This window comes from Cryptomeria japonica, chromosome 1, assembly GCF_030272615.1.
Source record: "Cryptomeria japonica chromosome 1, Sugi_1.0, whole genome shotgun sequence".
In the NCBI taxonomy this organism is placed as follows: Eukaryota; Viridiplantae; Streptophyta; class Pinopsida; order Cupressales; family Cupressaceae; genus Cryptomeria; species Cryptomeria japonica.
Genome location: NC_081405.1, coordinates 222,764,905 through 222,787,132, shown reverse-complemented (window position 1 = coordinate 222,787,132; position 22,228 = coordinate 222,764,905). Strand labels below are relative to the sequence as shown.

Sequence of the window (22,228 nt, the reverse complement as noted above, 5' to 3'; positions counted from 1 at the left end):
TTAGGTGTCTATAAATATAAGTAAATCACTTTGAATAGAGATAATTGTTGGAAGCTTGAGTTGTTGAGTTATGTTGTCATTAATACCAACCTGTCTGGTGTTGTCGTTGACACTGTATGTGCAAGTTATGGCCAAAAACCTAAAGGTAGCTATTTATCACTTTGAGAAGTCAACAAAGTCAAACTATTTAACTATTGATGTCAGAAAAATATTCCTTGTCATTGGGAAAAATCAGCCTCATCTAAAAAAAATTAGGTCATCGAAATATGCCTACCCTCACTCGATTATTCTCCTTTTTCTTTCTAAAAATAGGGGTGACTCCAAATTTTGATGAAGTGTCAAATATATCAAAGGAACCAAGAAAGGTGAAGGGTGCCGAGGGAAGTGCTTTATAAGTGTTGGTACACAGGTTTGCATAGGTTTGTTACTACCTATGCAATGCCTACTTAGTTGCCCTTTTATCTTTGAAAGGTATTTTGACTCCTCCACTTTATAAAATGATGCCCTTCTAATGATTTGTTTGAAAGATTTAATAAAAATTTGAAAAAGCCCTACATGGAGTTTTTTTCAAACCTATGCTAATTTATCATGTTTGTATCATGAGAAGAGGGTGGTATTTGTACATCCATATGAATCCATATTGTTTGACGGAAGAATCCATGCCCTACAATTTTTTTTTCAAATTTTCCCATTGCTTTAATTTTTACAATTTGATAGGAAATTTAGGGATTTTTGAGCCCCTTGAGTGCAATGGTGACGTCCATTTGGCCCTAAACTAAATATACTTTTTTATTTACCTTTAGAACATTTGGCAATTGACACTCATCTGATAGTCACCTTCTAAGGTAAAATACATTTTGGGTTGTCATTGATGGAAACTCATCTTCAAGTGTTGGTATTTCTCATCCAGAATCATTGTCTTATCTTTTTGTCTTCATTGGGCCAACCGGTATACACACTTTTCTTTACTCTTCTTAGCTGGTAAGTCTTGGTACCGGTAACTTTAGGACCCAACTAAGATATTTTGGGACCTAGAAAAATCTTTTGTGGAATTGGAGGTAGTGTGTAGGCCGACATCAAATTATGATCATTAGGATAATTCATAACATACTTTATGATCCAAAAGCCGATAGGTTTATTTTCTTATTGAGGCTGACATATTGAACAAGTTAAAAAGGTATTTAAGGGATATCACTTAGTGATGGATTTCATTATTGTGGTGATGCGATTTGTGATGTGAATAGTCAGAGATTGATGGTATGTGATTTGGTCAGCGAGTGTTAGCATTTTTGCACAGTTATACGTGCTCAATCCTAACTGGTAGCATAACAGATTATTAGATCACTAGTTCAGTCAAGGTTGTTAGAACTTAAACCGGAACTTATCCAGCATGGTCAAATGCATTATTTGAGTTTATTTTTGTTTCAAATCATTGTGTAATGTTGTGTAAGTTAGTGAGACTTCTACTTGAGTAGTAAGCTCTAGGTGGTGAGCTTGTGTGCATGTTCATACCCCCTTATGTAATGTTTGTATACCTTGATCAAGTATATAGATATTGTGGGTATTATCCCCACCATGGTTTTTCCCTTTGTAGGGTTTTCCACGTATAAATATTGGTGTTATTGTGTTGCTTTATGTATTGATTTGTTTATGCACTTTAATTTTATATTATGTCATCTAGTTGATTAGTAATAAGTTTAGAAAGTCATTCACCGGTAGAACACTAATTCACCCCCCCCTTTAGTGCTCTTGGATTCCAACAAGAACTTCCCTCATGAAAAGTTCCCTAGGTGAAATCGCCCCCAAAAAATAGGATCTCGAATTTCAATGAAATGAAAGGCATTCCTAGGCTTTTTTCTTTGAATTTGATGAAAATTTTATCCATCTCTACTTCAATAGAAAAGGAAATTTGTGACCTTGCAAAGCTTCTGAGCAAAGAAACTCTCAAAGCTTGAGAAGGGGCTTGTTGAATACACACTTTGGTACCATGTTGAATTTTGCAATAGAAGCACTTGCCAGATCAAATGCCAGACAAAACACCATCCACAAATGAGAACTACACAAATGAATTCTATATTACTCAAAAGAAAATAATACATAATAATTACAATTTTATAATGAGGTTCTTATAAAGAAAGCAATGGGCTAAATTTAGGAGAACTATAGTGCAAACACGAGGAGCTAAAAGAGATTAACTCTAGCTAAACTAGATGCACATCTAAAGCAGCTAGAAGAAAACACTCTCCAATAAACTTAAAACATAACTCATAAAAAAGAAATTGATAGCTAAAATGCTCTAACATTTCTTCTTTCTACAATGGATAAATATTAAAATTTATGCAACACTCACTTTACAATTTAAGGGAAGAAAAATTTCCACATACCTTATTTCTTTCCAAATGTTATTTCTAAAAATTAAGGAAAACTATTATTAGTGACCCCTCCCTTCAAGAATTCCTATATTTTTCACATGTCCTCATTCAAAAGTGAGATTATCTTGTAGATATCTCTCTTAAAGAACAATATTTATCTTTATAGTTTCTTGACATCCTCATACAATGTTCTAGATATTGGGTTTTACTCTCACATTATAGACTAGAAATGAATAATAAAATAATCAATTTATAATGTAGACATGAATATTTTGTGATCTACCTATATGTGAGGTCTCACTCAAGTTGATTTAATTATTTATCAATTTTATCTAAACATAAATTTTTTCCTCATTAATCCTAGATCATCATATTTTCTCTCCATATATTTCTCCTATGTCTTATAATAATTATGTATACTCAATAAGTGAGGATTTATATGCCACTATTTTGTCATGGTGTTAAAAAATGAATAAAACAATCAAGGATGTGTATAATTCAAAATAAGATAACTCTATTCTAATTAATACTAAGCCTTGAGTGAGGGGATCAATTATTAATGAAATAAAGCGAAAACCACTTGGCCACATATATTATAAAGTAATCAAATTCATCAAAAAACTATGTTGATAATAAATAGAAAAAATGAAATAACATAAATAGAAGCCCTTAACTATTATATATTTATTATTGGCCTACAAAAATCCACGCATAGAATAAAAATTACTCAACAAATAAAATTTCGAATTCATTGGGATATACCCCATCTAATATATATATAAAATGAAATAATCAAAAGAATAGAATAATGGTGTGTCCTCAAGCCTTTTACACCCACCATACCACATAATTCAGACAAACCCTTAATTTAACCATATTTTATTTATAATTGGATCCCACATTATCATTATCATTACTTATGCCCAACTACTTCAAGTATCACATCGAAGTTTTCAAATGACCGGGAGAGGCGCGAGTGCAGGTTTGAGGGTTTCCTCTGGGGAGGACGATGCCGAATCTGATGATGATGATGATGATGATGATGATGATGATGATGCCAAGGATTGGTTCGTGGCAGGGCCAGTTTTTCAGAGCAATTTGTTTAAGGTCCCTGTTTGGTTGGGAGTTGTTCAGTTTCCCTCTCCTTTCTCTGGAGCATGGTCTGTCGTTTGTGCTTCTCTGGGCACGACGACTTCTTTTGGTGCTTTCTCCATGGCTTGTGTTTTCGTGGATTTTGTGTGGCGCCGGGTGGAGAGTGTGGGAGTTCTTTTGTTCGGTGTCCTGTGCGCTAGTGTTACTCTAGTCTTGGGTCCTTTGTTCTCATTTTTTGGTGTGGATGCTACCTGGTCTGGGTTTAGCGGGGTGGGAGGCCCTGAAATCGGGTTGGATGGAGTCTCTGCGGGTGGTGATTGTGGTACCTATCCTTCTTCCCTGGTTTTCCATGGCGTGTGTTGGGTATTCTCTGTGTTCCGTGGGGTTCTCTTTGCATTTTGTGGGTGCTTAGTGTAGGTCTTGCTTCAGATCAAAGCCTATGTGCCTATCTTGGAGGTGCTTTTTGGTTTTGGGTGTGAGAAGTTCCTCGACTCTCTCTTGCTTTCATCCTTATTGAGGATTTCTTGTGTTCCACCCTTCTATTTTCTTGGCTCTATGTCGTTGGTGAGTTGCTCTCCTATAGAGGTGGAGAGACTATTTGTTTGTTGGGTTGTGAAGGGTTTACCTAGGTTTTTTCTTTGCTCTCCTCATTGTCTTATTGAGGTGACCATTTATCTTATGGAGGTGGAGATTATGTGTGCAGGAGTGGTTTGGCTTTAGATAGCTACGAGGGGACTTTCTATACCGACAGATTGCCTTCCTCCTTATCCTATTGAGGTGGAGAGGAAGGGTATGGGAGTTTTCTCTCTTCTGTTGCTCCTGTTGCTGGTTGAGATTGTTAGTTAGATCTTTCATGGGATCCTTCACTGATGGGTCTGGATTTATTGTCAAATTCTTGCTTCCCAGTTTGTTTTATGGGTTGAGGGAGCCTATAAAAACCCTCTTTGCCTCTTTTGTAAAAGCTTTAGGGAGCCTTTTCAAAACCCTATTTTCTAGATTGTTTTGTTAGGTTTAATTTTTGTGGTGTGGGCTTTTTCTGGTTATGGGAGTCTTGTAAATCCACAGTCTTGGTTGATGGGGTCTGGTTTTTCCCTTCTGCTTCTATCTTTTTCTGGGGCATGATGGATGATATTATTTTTCAATGGCCCAACATGGTCATTGTTTGTTTTTGGTTAGGATTGGGTCTTGTGATGTTTTGCAGCTCGAAATTTCTGCTGCAAGTTTGGGGTGCCTGGAAAAATTATCTTGTTAGGCTGTGGGAGCCTTGTAAAACCCATTATTCAGGTTATGGGTGCCTGAAAAAAACCTTGGTTCATGTTGAAGGTTAAGGGAGCCTTGTTAAAACCCTTATTCTAGTTAAAGGCTTTGGCCTCCTCCTTCCTCAACTAGGTCTCATTGATTTTACTTTGTTGTTAGGTTGGTTTTAGGCTGCTATTTTTCTTTGATGTATCCTTTGCAGCTATCTATTTTGGGTTTCGGATCCTCATAAAATACAATGGTTTCGGGTCCCTCCAAAACCTATTGTAAGCGGTTTTGGGTCCCCTCAAAACTTTTTTATCCTAATAAAAAACTATTTCAAATGTCACTATGATCCTTACCATATCTCACCATGGCTATAAAAAATTGGCTCTAAAGGAACTATTTCTCTAAGTCTATATTGATGTAACAAATTATAATAATAAAATATCTGTCAAAATATTCATCACATTCCAAAAGTCTAGTAGAAGCACTAAATAGATGACCAAACAAAGAATCTATCATTTACATCAAGGACCAATTGAATATACACCCTCCCTGTAACATCTAGTGGACCCATTTAATCAAAAAACATATCCCCATCTATATTTTATTAACTTCATTATTAGTTCCATCAAATATATTCCTAGAGCCTTCCATTATAAAGCATCAACAAATATCCCCTACAAAACAATTAACATTTTATTTCCTATATTTTTCCCTTGAGGTATAATACAAATTTATATTGAAAACTTCATCAAGCAAGGAATCCATTTCACTACTAAATTTTTTGAGGGTTAAACCTATAAGTCCCATTAAATTTTAGAACTAAACACACTAGGTATTATTGATATATGGATTAAATGTAAGTTTTGTTGGGAAAATTAATCAAAGCTATTTGATTAGGTTATATATGATTTTTTTATATAATCTATTAGAAAAGATGTGTTGTGGCTATACTTTGCAATCCTCTTTTAAACCCATTATTTAGTTTTCATCCTACAAATAGTCAAAATAGAGGAAGACAAAAGCAGATGAAGCCTTCATCAGGATCATGAAGGCAAATATAATTTCAACTATTACAATAATTAACAAAACATCAAGCCACATGGTAATGATAATGTGAAGTTACATATGAATTATTGTTTAAAGTTTGGTTTCAAGTAGGAAATGATCCTAGAAATGAAAACATGAAGGCCACCATGCAACAACTAAGAATTTCAATATGATCCAATGGTCTAGATCATTCTACATTAATTGTACCTATTTGAAGAATAAAATTCACCATTGTAATTAGGAATAACATATACGATATAGTGGTTATGGGAAATTTTTACTTATATGAACCATTTTCCCTAGTAACTAGCATAAGATTTCATCTTTGAATATATTGAAGAGATGGATTACATCATGTACTTTTGATCCTAAAATATATTAATTGATCTAACGATATTGAGACATTATATTTTAGATTGAATTTGGTTGAAGATTTGTAGCAACCTATGATAACAAGAAAAATTAACCTTAAAAGTGTAAGCTCCTACTTGCTTGATGATGATCTGAAACCTTTATTGATGTAGAAAAAATATACGACAAGGTTAAATTAGTCTTTCCTTCCATAATTGTATCTAGATTGGATCACCAACTTGTATTTTGCATTAACCTATGATAGAATCATTTGTACTTGCTAGTAAATATGTTAAATGTACTCAATGAGTTGAACAACTTTATCAAATTCCATTTAGATAAACAAATGGTTATTATTGATGGATGAATAAGATAGATACTTTAATTGGTGTCAATTGTTGGAAGATCAAGGCTTAGTGCAAGAAGTTGAGTCCACTTTTTGGCCAAAAAGTGGAAGTGTTTTCCTTGATTTTCAGATTTTGCCACATTTGAGCTGAAAATTTGAAGTACTTAGAGATTGAATCTTGGAAAAAGTCAGTAATACAAAATATAGCACTCAAATTCTAGTTTCCAAATATGTAATTTATTTTAATACCCACATAATATAAATTTAATTTCAAAAGGGATTTCTAAAAACCACTTCTTCAAAATGTTCGTTTTAGGACCATAACATGCACGTGTACGGACCACACTTTTTGACACAAAATTTTTTTTCAAACCCTCTTGGGAAATGATTTTTAACACACTAAAGATTGATGACCATATTTTTTTGTTTTCTTTTTTGAATATTTTTTTTTTAATTAATTTTTAATCGGCCCTAATTGTCATTTTAAAAACTTGTCGTGTATGACCCACATAATTTGACCTAAAATTATCATTTTTTAAACATAGAAAAGAATTTTATGTAGATTGATGATATATAATTTTTTTTTTTTTAAAACATTAAAATAAAAAGTTATTAAATAAACAAAATCAATTAATATTTCAAGCTTATGGACTAGATTAAGTATAAATTAATTGAAAAAATAGAGAAAATAAACAATATTTTAAAACAATTACATATTCAAAATCTACATAGTTTAATCTGAAATGGGTTTTAATTTCGTCAAAAAATTGTTTGATAATAGGCATGAAAAATTTGGTAGAAGTCAGTATTTGAGCATGTCATTGATACAAGCTTGAACTTGCAGGTGCAAGTCTAAGGTTTGGGCATTCCATGCCTTTCCCCAACCTAAAATCAATGCACATGGTGGGTTTGGTTTTGAAATTTCAAATAACGAGGCCCCATTTTATAACGCGCCCATTTATTTAAATATACTAGGTTCCCATTATATAAAGTCCAAAAATGACTTTGTAGGGCATTTGAGAAAAAAAAAAACTTTTACAAAAGGGGCCCTTTTTTTAAATAATGGTGACCCATTTTTTACATAATGCCTCATTTTTTACATAATGTCCCCCATTATTTAAAAATATATTTTTTCAAAAATGGGGCCCATTTGATAATAGGGCTTTGTTTTATGGATTTTTGGCTCGGGAGCCCGAAGCATAATGGCTTCCCATTTTCTATAAAATAGGCCCCCATTCCTAGTGGTGTGTTTCCCAACATGTGCACTTCTCCCTAAGTGGGACTCATCTTTGTGCACTTACCCTCAAGAAAACCTACAAAGGGATCTATACAATATATCCATAAATGTGTTGCATGGAAGGAAGTATTGCATTCAAATGTGATGCTTCTTTGAATTGTACAATTTAAGAAGATGTACTATTATTTTGTTTGTCAATTTTTAAAGTCTAATATTATTGAAGATAGAATTTAGTTGGTTTGCTCAATTTTCTCTTTATTAAATTAATACTTTAATCAAAAGAAAAATTTCTTCTTCATTCCAACATTTAGTTAACTCTATGTACGTGTAAACATTTATTTTATCATAATTTGATTTATGTAACGTAACTTTTTAATAAAAATGTTTAAGGAAAGCATGACTCTTAAAATGAAATTTCTACAAACTATTCAATAATTCAATTGAATTGAGTCAAATCGGACTAATACATTTAATAGTCTAGTTTTTATCTTTAAACAATGAGAAAATGTTTAAAATAATTTTTAGATACACTAATATTAGAGAAAGAAGAACATAACTAAATAAATAGAATCTCACAATAAGTTGTTTCTTAAGAAACAAGATTGTTACATAACCATTTAAATCTTTCATTATACAAATATGTACTTCCCACTTGTCTATAAATTCTAATTATATATCCAAAACATAAAAAATAAATTCTTAAATAGAAAATAGAAACTTTAATTCTTAAATTGCTATGATTAAATAATAAGAACCAAAACCCAATAATTATTAAAATTATATATTTTAAAATACAAAAAAATAATACATCCAATATATTACTTAAAACATTTTTTTTCTTATGAGCAAATGGATTACAACTTTTTAATATTGCAAATGGTAATTTAGGTTATTATTGGTTTTTCTACCATTAATTCTTAAATGGTTGAGAAAAGTTAGAGGGTTAATTTTTTTTAAATGACATTATCATCTTTTTTGTGAAAGTAAAATGCTGAAATACTCAATTTTGAAAGTTTGTTGTAGGTTTGATGAGGATATAGATGAAATTTTAGAATTTAAGAAAAAGAAGAATTGTTTTTAATAAATATTATAATATTGCTATGATATTTATTTATTCTTATACTAGACAAATTAGAATAATTCATATATATATATATATATATATATATATATATATATATATATATATATATATATATATATATATATATATATATATATATATATATATGATCATGTGAGTTGTCTTAGTTTTACTTTGAAGAGCTCTCTCAAGAAAGTCAATGAACCATTCACTAATATGGTGTGGTTTGCTATAAAGACATAGAGTAATATTAGTTAAGAAAGATGTATTTCAAAAGAGAAACAACATCTCTCAACAAGATCTTTTTGAAGGATATCTAATCTTTTATAATAAGTTTCTTATACCAATATTAATATATGTCTTTATAGTAAACCAATTCTTTTTATAATATTAGTAAATAATTGTTGATTTGTTTGAAAGATGGCTACTTGTCTTTATAATAAATTTATTAGAACAACTCACATATTTATTATTATATAGATATAATTGAATATTTGATATTTTGTTAAAACAAATCTACTTATTTTGATAATTGAAATTTTGATATTTTGTTTTGATTGCGACAGATCATGGGTTCTAAAGAACCAAATCTATTCCAGTGTGAGTGCCATCAACATTTGGAGGGGTCGTTCTAAATTGTTGGGCCATATGAGAACTCCAGATTTGCGCAGAAGCTCCATATCTAAGGAAAGAATTTTACGAATTGCGCTAGCTAGGTCGTGTGAGTTTCCTAAATAAGCATTGTGACCATTGCTGATTGATGCGCTCAATCTTTCTGTTTGTCTTCATCAGTTTGTGGCATATTTTGTGTATAATCCATTGGGAATACGTTGGGGTATTAATTTGCAGATTACAAATAGTTTTAGTCTAAGAAAATGTCTGCAGTTGTGCATAGGGTTCGTAGTCCGCTTTGACTCTTTGATGAGAGAGGTAATAACAACATAAAGCCTACATGTGCATACAAAATGGTTGGGCACACTATTCAGACCAGAGCCAGTAGTGTGATGAATGAAAAAATCGAATCACTTATTTTCAGTTAAAATTAATACAGAAGTTGTTCTTATTTTAAGGAATGCAGTTATATGCTTATCTTCACAATTAAGATACGGAATATGGAATTATGAAAATCAGCCATATGTGAAAATTGAGAACAGAGTATTGTTTTTTGAGAAGAGGCAGAACAAATCTAAAAATAGACAAATTCGTTGTTGCAAATAAGAATAAAGGAATATGTTCAAATGAAGGTAATGTTATAAAAAGGGAAAATATTGTAGGGCAAACAAAATAAAAGATCTCTAAAGTCACTAAAGTCTTGGCTTCCCAAATTGTTGTCTTGTTGGATTCTTACCTTGGACTACCCCTTATTGCTAAATCCCCATCTGCTCTTCTTTAAAATGGAATCATTGAGAGATTTCAGAAGAAATTTGCAAGATGAAAAGGGAAATTGCTAAGCTTGGTGGGGATAATTCAGCTAGTTAAATCTTGACTCCAAAATATTCCAGTTTACTACCTCTCACTATTCAAGATGGCATGGTCTATTGTAGATAGGATTGAAAAGATTCCTTTGGACATGAACTGAGGGAAAAACAAGACTCCTCGTGGTTGCTTGGGAGAAAGTATGTTGCTCAATTAGAGCTAGAGGACTTGGCATTGGAAAGATCAAATCCTTTAATTGGGCCTTAATCTGCAAAATTAGATGACAGTTGATCGAAAGAAAGAAAGATTGGACAAATATTATAAGAGGAAAATACCTGGGTAATGTTAGAAGTTGTTTCCTCAAAGAGAATGAATTACCATTGGGATCATACGTTTGGAACAATGTTTCTAAAACTAAATGAATTCTAAGGAAAGGGGGAAAAAGGTTGATTGGGAATCGTAGGAGTACTAGTTTCTAGGACGATGTGTGGATTAAGGACTATGTCCTCTCAGAACCACCTCAATTCAAAAAAAAAAAAGTAGATCCTCATAAAAATTGTGGTGAATATGTTCATGATTCTATCATATGGCAAGGAGATAAGGCTAGCTGGAAAACCTTGGAATACTTGGTGCTTGCTAAAGGTGATATCCCAACACACCTACATGATCAAGTGGTTAAAGAGGCCTAATCTCTGAATATCTATTTAGGTGATTGTGTTTTTTTCTCTCCTCAAGTGGACAACAAATGGATCTAGAGGCTAAACCTCTCGAGATCTTTCTTGGTTTGTTCTGCCTATCATGATATTGTGGGAGTCCCAATGGAGAACTTCTATTGGAAAAAGATCTGGATCAAAGGCGTCTTACCCAAAGTTAGTTGTTTCTGGTGGGCTACTGCTCATAGAAGAATTATGACAATTGATAATCTAAATAGAAGAGGGTTCTCCTTGGTTAATAGTTGTCTCTTATGTTGCAAAGACTTGGAAAGCATCAACCACTCATTTCTGAACTGTCGATTTGCTAGAGAAATTTGGGAGGAGCTTCTCAAAGATCTAGGGTTTTGCTGGACCCTTCCAGAGAACTTGGAAAACCTTATTGAGCAATGGCCCCTTGACCCTTACACCCACCCTATTACAAGAAATATATGGCTCCAAATTCCACCTTTTATGGCTTCGAATATATAGAAGGAAAGAAATAATAGGGTGTTGAGGAACAACGCAAGAAGTAGCAACGTGTTATTTCAAATCATAAATCAACAAGTGAAGGAGAACATTAATGAGAATAAACCACATAAGTCCAAAGTCATGCCAAATTTAATTGATCTAAGATTAAAGCCAAGGTGGGGAGTAAACCATAGCTTTGTAAAGTTGGATTGAAACAAGATGATCATGAGAGAAAAATGTACTTGGATCCCTCTGAAGGATTGTTGGTTAAAGTGTAATTTTGATGGTTGTTCAAAAGGGAACCCACGTTTATTTGGGGGGAGTGGAATTATAAGAGATTGTAGAGGACATATGATAGAAGGATATTGTGCAAATCTTGGAAGAGGATAGAATAATAGGGCTAAAGCATGTGTGGCGTGGCAGGGTCTTTTTTGCCTCCATTATCATAAAGACAAGAATGTGGTTCTGAAAGGCGACTCGAAACTTGTGGTGACCTTCTTGAATGATACTGCGAAAGCCTCATGGGAGATAAAATGTATTATAGAAAAAAGTAAAAGGTTATTAGGCCCCTTTAGCAGAGTGAAAATCCAACACACTTATAGAGAAGGTAACCATGAGATGGATGAAGCAAAGAATCAAGGTTTGACAAAAAAGGAGTGGTACCATTTTAATTATGTAGAGAAATTGATGAGTCTAAAAAATATCCTGGCCATGGAACAGGTCAAACCCTTCATGGGAGGCTCGATTAATTATTCAAAACATAGAGATGTTTAGACTGCTTCCTTCCTATCTCATTAAATGTGCCACGAGAACTTTCAAATTCAAATTGCCCACCCGGTTACTTATTATAAGGTGACTAGGATGTTGATAGGATGGCTGATTGGGGTGATGTGCTGGATGCACTGTAGGAAAGTCAATGAAGTGGAAGCTATTAACTCGAATGGTATAGTTGGATGCATGGTAATTTCTTCATCTTACTTTGCTTTAATATACAAAAGTAGTGATTTCATTAGATGGAAAGGAAACAGACTTACCTTTCAAGAAGGATTAATTTCCCATAATGTGAATGGTATGTCCATATGTGTGGACAACAAAATCCACCAAGCCAAAAAAAGCATTTTAATAGGATATTTTTTAATGAATAAGGTATATTCTAAAAGTAACATTTTGTTTATTAGTCACTTTAAGTTTCTCTAGGTTTTCTCTAAAAAGAATCATATAGATATGGGTGGGCCTTTGAAGAGAACAAAGATGAAGAGCTACAAAGAACTACATAAGAATGAAGAGGTGTGGGAACTCTTTAGTCACACTGCCATGACACTCTTCTTCCTAGCTATGAAGGGTTACAATAGAGCCCTTTCTACGAGGTTCTACAATTCATGGTAGAGCATGGAAGTTTCTGTTGGCTATATCTCTCTCCTGGTCTCACCGAAGCTTATTGTTGAAGTTACCGAGTTGAGGAATGAAGGAGAAGAAGTGGAAAGATGAAGCTATGGAGACTATTAAACCTACAAGAAGAAGTTTTTTGAGAAAGGAGAGCACCTAGTGGTGGTTGGAAATGGGTATGGCTGCTCTGTTCTCCCTAAACCCTACCCTATAGTTAGCTATTTTGTCATGAAATATTTCACGATTGAGGGTTGTTATACATCGATGCATGGTTATCATTTCCATATTTTGAGTCATATTAGGAATGGAGATAGTATAAACTTACCCTATTTTCTTTTCACATCGCTAGAGTGCAACATTGCCAATGGTGCAAATCCTCCTTTGCAACATGGTCTAATCTATGTCATGTATAAGTATGCTTTTGATTACTCCCAAAATTTTAGTCATTTTCTTTCCTTGCCCAATAATGTTGAGCCTAAGGAAGAAACGTGTGGGTCCTCTGTAAAAATTGAGCTAATTGAAAGAAAAACCCTGCACTCGCCTGATAGTACTCCTCTACCTAAATCTAAAGGAAAGAACCCCAGAGCTGAACAAGGAATTGAGACTCTTGAGGTTTCCCTGCTAAAAATTAACCTAAACAAAATAAAAATGAAACCCCCAAAAATAGTCCTACCAAAACTAGAAAGGGTGAGAAATACTCTATTAGGAAAAGTATCACCATTGACCTGGACATGCAGGACTCCGACAAAGAAGAGGATAGTATAAAAGAAAGAAAGAAGAAAGAAAGTAGTTCCAGAGAAAGAAGATTTGCATGACTACTAGCAATCGAAAATAAGTTTCAAATTGAACCTAAAGTGATTATCTTTGATTTGGAGGAGGATTTTAACTCTGAGGAAGTGGAAGATTTCCTCCAATGATGACATAGAGGATGAAGAGTATCCAGATGAGGAAGAAGAATATGAGGATAGTTATAACGAAGAGATAGAAACAAAATGTAATTCCTCTAAAGATTCAGAACTAGCCTCCCCACCTCTTAATTCTTTGGAGGACATTGAAATGGTCGCCTATTCTCAAGATATACCACCATAAAAGGATGATAATAAGAACATGTGGAGCAGAGAGATAATGATGCTTCAGAAGAGGGTCTTGAACCTAGAACTGAGATTGGCTAACTATACGCAATGTTTTGAAAAAATGGGTGATTCCCTCTGCTTGATGTGTTCCATTATAGATGGTATCATGAGGAAGGTAACAATGGGTTTTTTTTAGGGCAAAGAGGGATGAGAAAGAAGACTAGGAAGCTGATGAAGGAAGGAAAATTCAATGAAGACAATGAGGAGAAGGGTACCACCCTGGGGGAGATGTGGACTGATCAAGTGAATAGGCTGGAGTGCAACTAGAGGATGATCAAAGATGATTAAGAAGCTCATTTTTTATTTACATTTTTTGGTTATTATTGCTATAGTTAGTAGTAGTTACTATGAGCATTTAGAGAGGAATAGGCCTATGTGCCAAATGAATCATACTTTTATTATTGTTGGCTGCTCTATTAAGATATTTAGTCTTTTACATTCTCTGAATACTTACTTAAGGATGGGAAGATGGTGGTTAGATAAGAATATACAAACATGATAATTTTTTAATACTTCTAAGAGTAGTTGGTAGGTTCCTTGGTTGGCTGTTTGCTTCCAGATCTTTTGTGCTTCTCTCTATTTTTGTTGTTGTTCTATAGGTTTAGGGCCTTCTCACTGCTACTACAATAAAAAACAAAATAAAAGATTTATATTGAAGGAAATGGAGGGAAAATATTTTCTTGCAAATCAGATCAAATAAAAGAAAAGAACATGCATCAACTACAATTAAATCTAGATACTTCTACTTCTTGTTATAGTTCTCCTAATTACTCATTGTAGTTAAATATTAAGTTCTAGTTAAATGAATGAAAGAAAAATTTGAAGGTTGGAAGGTCTACCATTGATTGAAAATATAAAATAGATATGTGAAGAATGTATTGTTAGGAAACAACATACGGTTATCTTTCCAATTGGTAAATCTAGTAGACCTAAGAAACATCTATATATAATTCACATGGATTTGTCTAGTCTAGTGGTAACACCCTATTTTAACAAATATAAGTTTTTTTAATGTTTGATGATATCTCAACAAAAAAATTGGTATATAGTTTCACTATAAAATTACAAGTGTTTGACTAACTTGTACAATTCAAGAGGTTAGTTGGAAAACAAAGTGATAAGTATATCAATTGATAAGGTCAGATAATGAAGAAGAGTACAAAAACTTAATTTCTATATTTCTTTAGAAATCAATAAATAAGTAGAGAATTCACTTCTTCCCACACTATACAAAAACATAGCGTTGTTGAAAGGAAGAATGGGGCCATTATTTAAATGACAAGGATTATGATGAAAGGGAATAATTTGGAAAAAAAAAATGGGTAGAAGAAATATGCCTAGAAGTGTATCTTTTAATAAAAGTCCTATAAATAGACAAAGGAATGATGTTTGAACAAGCATGGTATATGATTATGCCAAATGTTAATCATTTGAGATTATTTTGGTGTTTTTACTATGCATACATGCTTTAATATAAAAAAAATGTTTGAGTTACACTATAAAGGCCTAAACTGCTTTTTTAGTAATTATGAATTAAAAAATAAAGCATATAGATTATATCATCCCATAGAAAAAGGATTTTGATAAGTAAAGATGTGCTGTCTAATGAAGTAGCATAATGGACCAAATAAAAAATTTAAAAAAAGTGAAGAGAGATTGTGATTGATGAAGTTGAAATGAAGGTTTAAGAAGATAATGAAGCTAAATCATCTAGTGGAGGAATATGAAAGTATCAAAAATATCAAAGTTGGAAATATGGAAGAGAATCTATTTTCAAGTCTTTTGTTGGATTGAAACTATGAGAAAATGATAACAAGGTCAAGTGAAAAAAATAATTATGCATTGATGATTCAAATCATGGAAAATAATGAGCCACAAACCTTTGATAGGGCTCAAGAAGAAAAAGAGTTCATTGATGCAATAAATAGTGTATTAGAAATAATTGAAAGGAAATACACATATAATCTAGTTTAGCTACTTACCAGTACAAAAACTATTGGTACAAGGTGGGTGAACAAAAAATTGTATAGATCTAATGAAAGCATTGATAAGAATAAGGCTAGAGTGGTAGCCAAAGGGTACACTTAACAAGAAGGTATTTCAGTTATATGCAACTTTTTGCACCTGTAGGATGAATATATAATATCGAATTGCTTTTGGCTCTAATAAATTAGTAGAGTTGCACAATTTATCAAATAGATCTAGAGTTTATTTTTCAATACATATATTGATGAGGAAGTGTACATTCCACAATGTACAAATTTTAAAATACCTTTTAAAGATAAATATTTGTAAAGTTTAAATAAGGCCTTCTATGATATTATGAAAGCACCTAGAGCATGGTATTCAAGGATAGACTCATGCTTACAATACAAATATTTTTTAGTAAGTTAGTTCAATCAAAATATTTATATTAAGAGCTCAATGAAGGATACATTTATCATAGTTCTCTATATTGATGATCACATCTACACAAGCAACAATTTATCTTTATTTATGGAGTTTAGAGTAGTTATGGTTACTAGATTTAAAATGATAGTTTTTTTATAGATGCACTATCTTCTAGGTAAAGAAGTTTGAAAAAATAAGATGAAATATTCATATCATAGAAAAATATGCTTCAAATATTTTATAAAAAAATTAGATGATGAGTTGCAAACTAGTCACAACACCCATTAAAGTTAGACTTAAGCTGTTTAGCTCAGATGCGAGGTGGGTTTTATATATACATAATGCTAAGAATTGAGATAGTACCATGAGCTCTTTCTAGGATCACTGCACACAATTTTAGCAAGCTCAAGTTGCATTTCAAGGAGTCAAAGAGAAGGGTCATATTTGTCATCATGCCTTTCCTTAATGGACACACTAATCATCTTTGTTAAAAAGAAGGATGAATCTCTTCAATATTGCATAAAGTTTGGTAGCTAAATAATGTAACAATTAAGCATCAGTATCCATTAAATAGGATTCATGATTTGTTTTCTCAAATCTAGGGAGATAGGGCTTTCCAAAAGCTATATTTGAAGTTTGGATGCAACTAATCGAGTTGTAGCCTTTCCTCTAATGAGTGCTCCCATAGTGTTTATGAGTCTCATGAGTGGTTTTTGGTGCACATTCTTGGATCAATTTATTTTGGTGATCCTAGATGACATTTTGATCTATTCAAAGATAGAGTAAAATGGATAGCACATGTTATTTCTTTTCAAGTGTGAGACTATTAAAGTTCTAGCTCAACTTGGTCAAATGTACATTCTTGTGAATGGAGATTTAGTATGAAAGACGCATTATATTAGTTGATGGTATCTACCTAGATCTATTAAGATTATAATGATAAAAAAATGACAAAAATAAAATATACAAGGATAAACTTAATCATTAAGGCGATGGGTAGCTTTCCCATAAAAACTTTCTCTTCTCCTAATGTTTGTACTTCCAAAATCATGAAGAGAGAGAACAATCATATGAAAGAAGATTCAGAAAAAAAACATATTTTTTTTCTTTTTAAAAATTATTATTGTCAAGCCTAACTTGATAATGTCTACCAAACACAAAAAAGTATATGTAAGATGACTTCTACCTAAAAAAAAATACATCAAAGATCACAATGGTCAAGATCCTCGCTATCATGGGTGTTCTAAAATCAACTCTAGAAAACAAATAATCAAATGAAAGAAAATAAAAAATAAAAAATCATGATTTTACTTTTTTTTCTAAAAACCAAACACGAAAAAAAAAATGTATATAAGAAAACTTCTACCTAACAAATACATCACAATCACAATGGTCAAATTCTTAGCTGTTATGAGTATTTTAAAATGAATTCTGTAAATCAAATAAATTCCTAAATGGACGGAGTAAATTTCTACCTTTAATATTTACGGATTTGTCTATCAACAGCCACCTCTCTTGACAATTTGCCACTACTTAGCTCATGCAACATACGTCAATAAAATATATAGAGTTTGCATTTTATACTGATATCAAATCTAGTTAGACTACAACCAGGGATTAGTTTGCATTTTTATGTTAGTTTTATAGATATTTATCTAATCGTCTTTACAATAAATTCTCCTATGTTAACCTGATTGACATTAGTGAATGGTTGTTGGTTTTGTTGAAGGATATATAGATCTAAATATTAAAAAATATATATATATATATATAGTTGTAAGGCAAATAATATATTTAAAAAGTAAAAATGAGCAAAATATATCTTACAGATGTCACTACATCTGTAACTACAACAGAAACAGTGAATCTGTTAGGAAATTATATTGGTGTTATACCATACTTTTTTTCTCTTGCCCACAAACAAATTCTAAACTTTAATTCTAATTTAGAAATACGGCAGATAAAACTTTCCATAAAATCTTTAACCACAGTGTACAAACTTGTTGCTCTTTCAGGTATCTTCCATTTCTTGAGCTTGTGGGCTGCTGTTGATTTACAGAAAACAGAATAGTGAGGGTGAGGTTTATTTTAAATATATATAATTAATAATCATGTAGGCTGTTCTAATTAATAGTTTTATTACCAAGATCATTATATATCTTTCAAGAAAGTCAACAACTATATACTAACATTATAAAAGGATGTAACTATCTTAAATTAATATTTGTTTAAAATATAATAAACTTTAATCATTATTATATAGATATAATTGAATAATTAATATTTTGTTAAAAGATATCTACTTACTTTTATAATAAAATTTCTTAATACTATTACTAAATAGTTATCTGTCTTTATGATTAATTTTCTATAGTATTATGATGACCATTGACTTTATTGAGAGATATCTGATTGTGTTTATAATAAACTTATTACAATCCCTGCTGAATACCATATACATATTTCAGCCAGTTTATAATAATTGCACATAGAAATTTCAAATTGATATTTAAAAGTAATGAAGGGACGTGTGTGTAAAATGCAGCCTTCAAATATTGATCTTTTATCTTCCATTTCTTGAACTTATGGGCTGCCCCTTTGCAGAATAGTGAATAGTAAGGGTGATGTTTCAGAGATGAGTATGGAGGCAACTGAAGTGAAAGGAAGAACTTGTGACTTTGTGATGGTTCATGGAACAACCTTGGGCGGTTGGTGTTGGTACAAAGTTGCAGATCTTCTTCTGAAAGCGGGCCACACTGTATCTTCCATTGACATGGCCAGCGGAGGTATAGATCCTACAAATGCCGACCAGGTTTCATCTTTACAACAGTACAATCAGCCACTAACAGATTTCTTTACAGCTCTTCCTTCGCAGGATAAGGTATGTTTTTCTATGTTTTGATTTGTTTAAGTGATTTGTGAAAGTATGAATTTGAGGAATAATTTAATCTTGGTTTTGATTTTCTAAGTGGTTCACTTTGAATCATGCTAATAGATTGGTTCTAATTGAAAAACTGATTTAAAAATGGATCACCTAAACAAATGGAACTTAAAATGTCTTCTATAAATTAGATCGTGTCCATTATATGGCCTCCTTTGTTTAGAATTCAGTCATCAAAACCATGGATTTCAACTAATTTGTAGTTGTATGTCTGTTAAGGTTATAATGGTTGGTCACAGCGCTGGTGGCTTCAATTTGAGTTTTACCATGGAGCGTTTTCCAGATAAAATTGCTGCAGCTGTATTTGTTACTGCCTTCATGCCCCTCAGCGGAACAACTCTCTCTGATATGATTAGTGAGGTTTGATAACTTCCACCTATTCATTCCTACACCATCAATAGTCATAAACCTGCAATGCCATTTTTCTAAGAGCATACAATTTTATAGGTCTCATCCATAGTTGGAAATTTCGGAGACTCCACATTTTACTATGAAAATGGGAAAGAAAATACGACCACATCCTTCAGATTTGGCAGCCAGTTTACGCGACACTCTTTATCACAGAACAGTCCTTCTTGGGTAAATCACTTGATAACAGAAACAGTTGAGTCATATATTGGGTATTTATGGAATTTCAATTGATTGATTCATTGATTGATTAATATGGGTCTAAATGCAGGACCTAATGTTGTTGGATTCGCTGGAGAAAAAGTTTCCTCTATGGGAAGAACCTGTTTTGTATACAGCTAAAAACTATGGAAGCGTTAGGAGAATATACGTTGTGGCGAAGGAAGATAAATTATTTGTGGAGGCGTTCCAGAGAAAGATGATTGCAGAGAATCCTCCACAAATGGTTTACGAAATTGAAGGATCTGATCACACTGTAGTGTTCTCGAAGCCTCTTTGTCTGGCTGAGGTGCTAATTGGAATTGCTAATATATGTCTGTGAAAGTGAAGCAATCAGATGCAGTTGGGTTTTTGTAAATTTTGTGATATCGTGAAATCCAAGAATAAACTTTGTCACACACGTCACGGTTCTCAATATTCTAAAACTGTAATGATGAAATTATTCTTGGAATGCGAATCAATTAGAACTCTATTTTTGTATGTTTCATACAAGTTGTTTTCAATTAGGACTCTTCTCTTGTATGTGTCATACATGTAGTTGTGTGAGTCGTACTTACTATATTTAGTAAGTTGTCTTCAACTAGGACTCTACAACCCGATTGTGTTGACTTAGTAAATTATAAGTGATTCATAGTAGAGTCTAGTTGGACTCTATATGTGTCAACCTTGTAGACGATAGAGAGCCACATATAGGCTTAGTTAATAATATGACTAGAGCGGTGGCATTAGAAGGGTTAGAGGTGGCAAATTCGATAACTTAATTATAGCATCAAGTTTCTCAAATTTGTATATATATATATAGTAGCTTTCCCTCCTTTGGCAAAAAAGGGGCCAAAATAGTTTTGAGATTGTATTGTAACTATTTTTGTTGCTGAATAATACAATGACTTTCTAGTTTTGGAGTGTGGGTTTTTTCACTTGAAAAGGTTTTCCCCATGGTAAATTTGTGTTATATTCTTCTATTTTATGATTATGTGTTGTTGAATCTAAATGTATGCATGCTGCTAAAACTGTGGTTCGATTTCACAAGATCTTAAATTGCAATCACTTTTCTCTAAGTCTTAATGTGGGAGATTAACAATGTGTAATTCTGCTTTATGGCATAGTAGTGTGTGTTTGTGTTGGATGTTGGATACACATATTGATCTTGGGAGATGGCTCTTCAAGGATGCCCCGATTTCCCAACAATTGGCATCAGAGCATTGGTTCAAGGATTTGCAAGTTGCTTGCATGTCCATAATTTATGTTGCATGTACTTGCATGGACTTGTAGTTGCTTGCATGCGCTTGCATATGAAGGTCCTCAGTATTTTGGGTTTTGGGTATTCCTTCTATAAAGGTTTCTTAGCCTATAAATCTTGAGGGAATCTGAAGGAATTGACTGAAGATTGATCCTTTGGTGAGTGAAAGTCTTGCAGTTATTTGAGTTGCAGGAGACAACATACATTTTGAAGGATGCTTAAGACAAAGAAATTGGAGTTGGGCACATTGAAATTTTGTTGATCAGGAGCTCTTGTTTGATAGTATAATAATTCCTGATTCATGAAAGTGTTGGTACATGATTATTCACTTGACATTTTGGTGGTGATGCTTGGTAGATTTCTAGACTATGGTGCTTAATGTGTACATGATTGGAAAATTGGAAATGTGCTTGATTTGGTGCTTGAGTCATGTTGTCTACATAATTATTCTCTTTAAGATCTTAGTTTGCATGTTGCTAATGTGATAGTGAGTCTGCATGTTCCAATATTTTGATCTACGAGTTGTGCAATGTTGTGGGTTGTCTTTACCCACATGTTTGTTGTGGGAAAACTCAGATGTGGACTATCTATCTCCACAAGGTTTGATTCAATGTTTATGTAGACTTGTTAGTTGGTCTTGTTTGTGGTTACTTGAGCATTGCCATGATTTTTCCGAGATGAGAAGATGGATTATAAGTGAGTGCTTGGATAGTTAGTTATGGGAATCTATAGCATGGTGTATTTTTTTCATTTAGAGATTTGGGTTTCACTTGGTATGATTAGTAGTACACTTGTATGTGTGTGGACCTGGATGATTTTTAGGTTTGGAGATGGTGCGTCATGTGCTTGGAGAGCTTAGTATCATGATTTAGTGGGAGCTTTAGTAGTGATTGTGTATTCATCACTTCGTGATGGATGATCTTCTTTAGTGATGCAGATGTATTGGAGGCTCTTAGATACTATTGTTATAGAAGGGATCTTTCACATTTGCATGTACACTATTTAAGGATTTTTAACATCTTCGAGCCATAGATGGCTCTTAGAGTCTCTGGTTTGAGGTGTTGGTGGTACTTGATAGGTGATGTTGGTTTAGAGTATGTTGGTGTTATGTCATGGTATACTCTTGATTGCGCATTAGAGTTGTGCATGATACATTTCTC

At 32.8% G+C, this 22,228-nt stretch overlaps 1 protein-coding gene across 1 annotated transcript; it reads left to right on the top strand.

The window, feature by feature from the left end:
* Nucleotides 1–19,456: 19,456 nt before the first annotated feature.
* On the top strand, nt 19,457–20,227 carry LOC131855898 (esterase PIR7B-like). The gene is made up of 3 exons (XM_059207115.1): nt 19,457–19,561; nt 19,649–19,780; nt 19,881–20,227. The coding sequence occupies exons 1-3, from the start codon at nt 19,469–19,471 to the stop codon at nt 20,148–20,150; spliced, it is 495 nt and encodes a 164-aa protein (XP_059063098.1). The 5' UTR covers nt 19,457–19,468; the 3' UTR covers nt 20,151–20,227.
* The last annotated feature ends 2,001 nt before the right edge of the window (nt 20,228–22,228 follow it).

Bases quoted from the DNA above. Each gene is read 5' to 3' on its own strand.
- LOC131855898 (XM_059207115.1), top strand. From the start codon at position 19,469: ATGGAGCGTTTTCCAGATAAAATTGCTGCAGCTGTATTTGTTACTGCC. The intron at 19,562-19,648 runs GTTTGATAACTT...ACAATTTTATAG, and splicing joins TCTCTGATATGATTAGTGAG to GTCTCATCCATAGTTGGAAA. The intron at 19,781-19,880 runs GTAAATCACTTG...GTCTAAATGCAG, and splicing joins CACAGAACAGTCCTTCTTGG to GACCTAATGTTGTTGGATTC.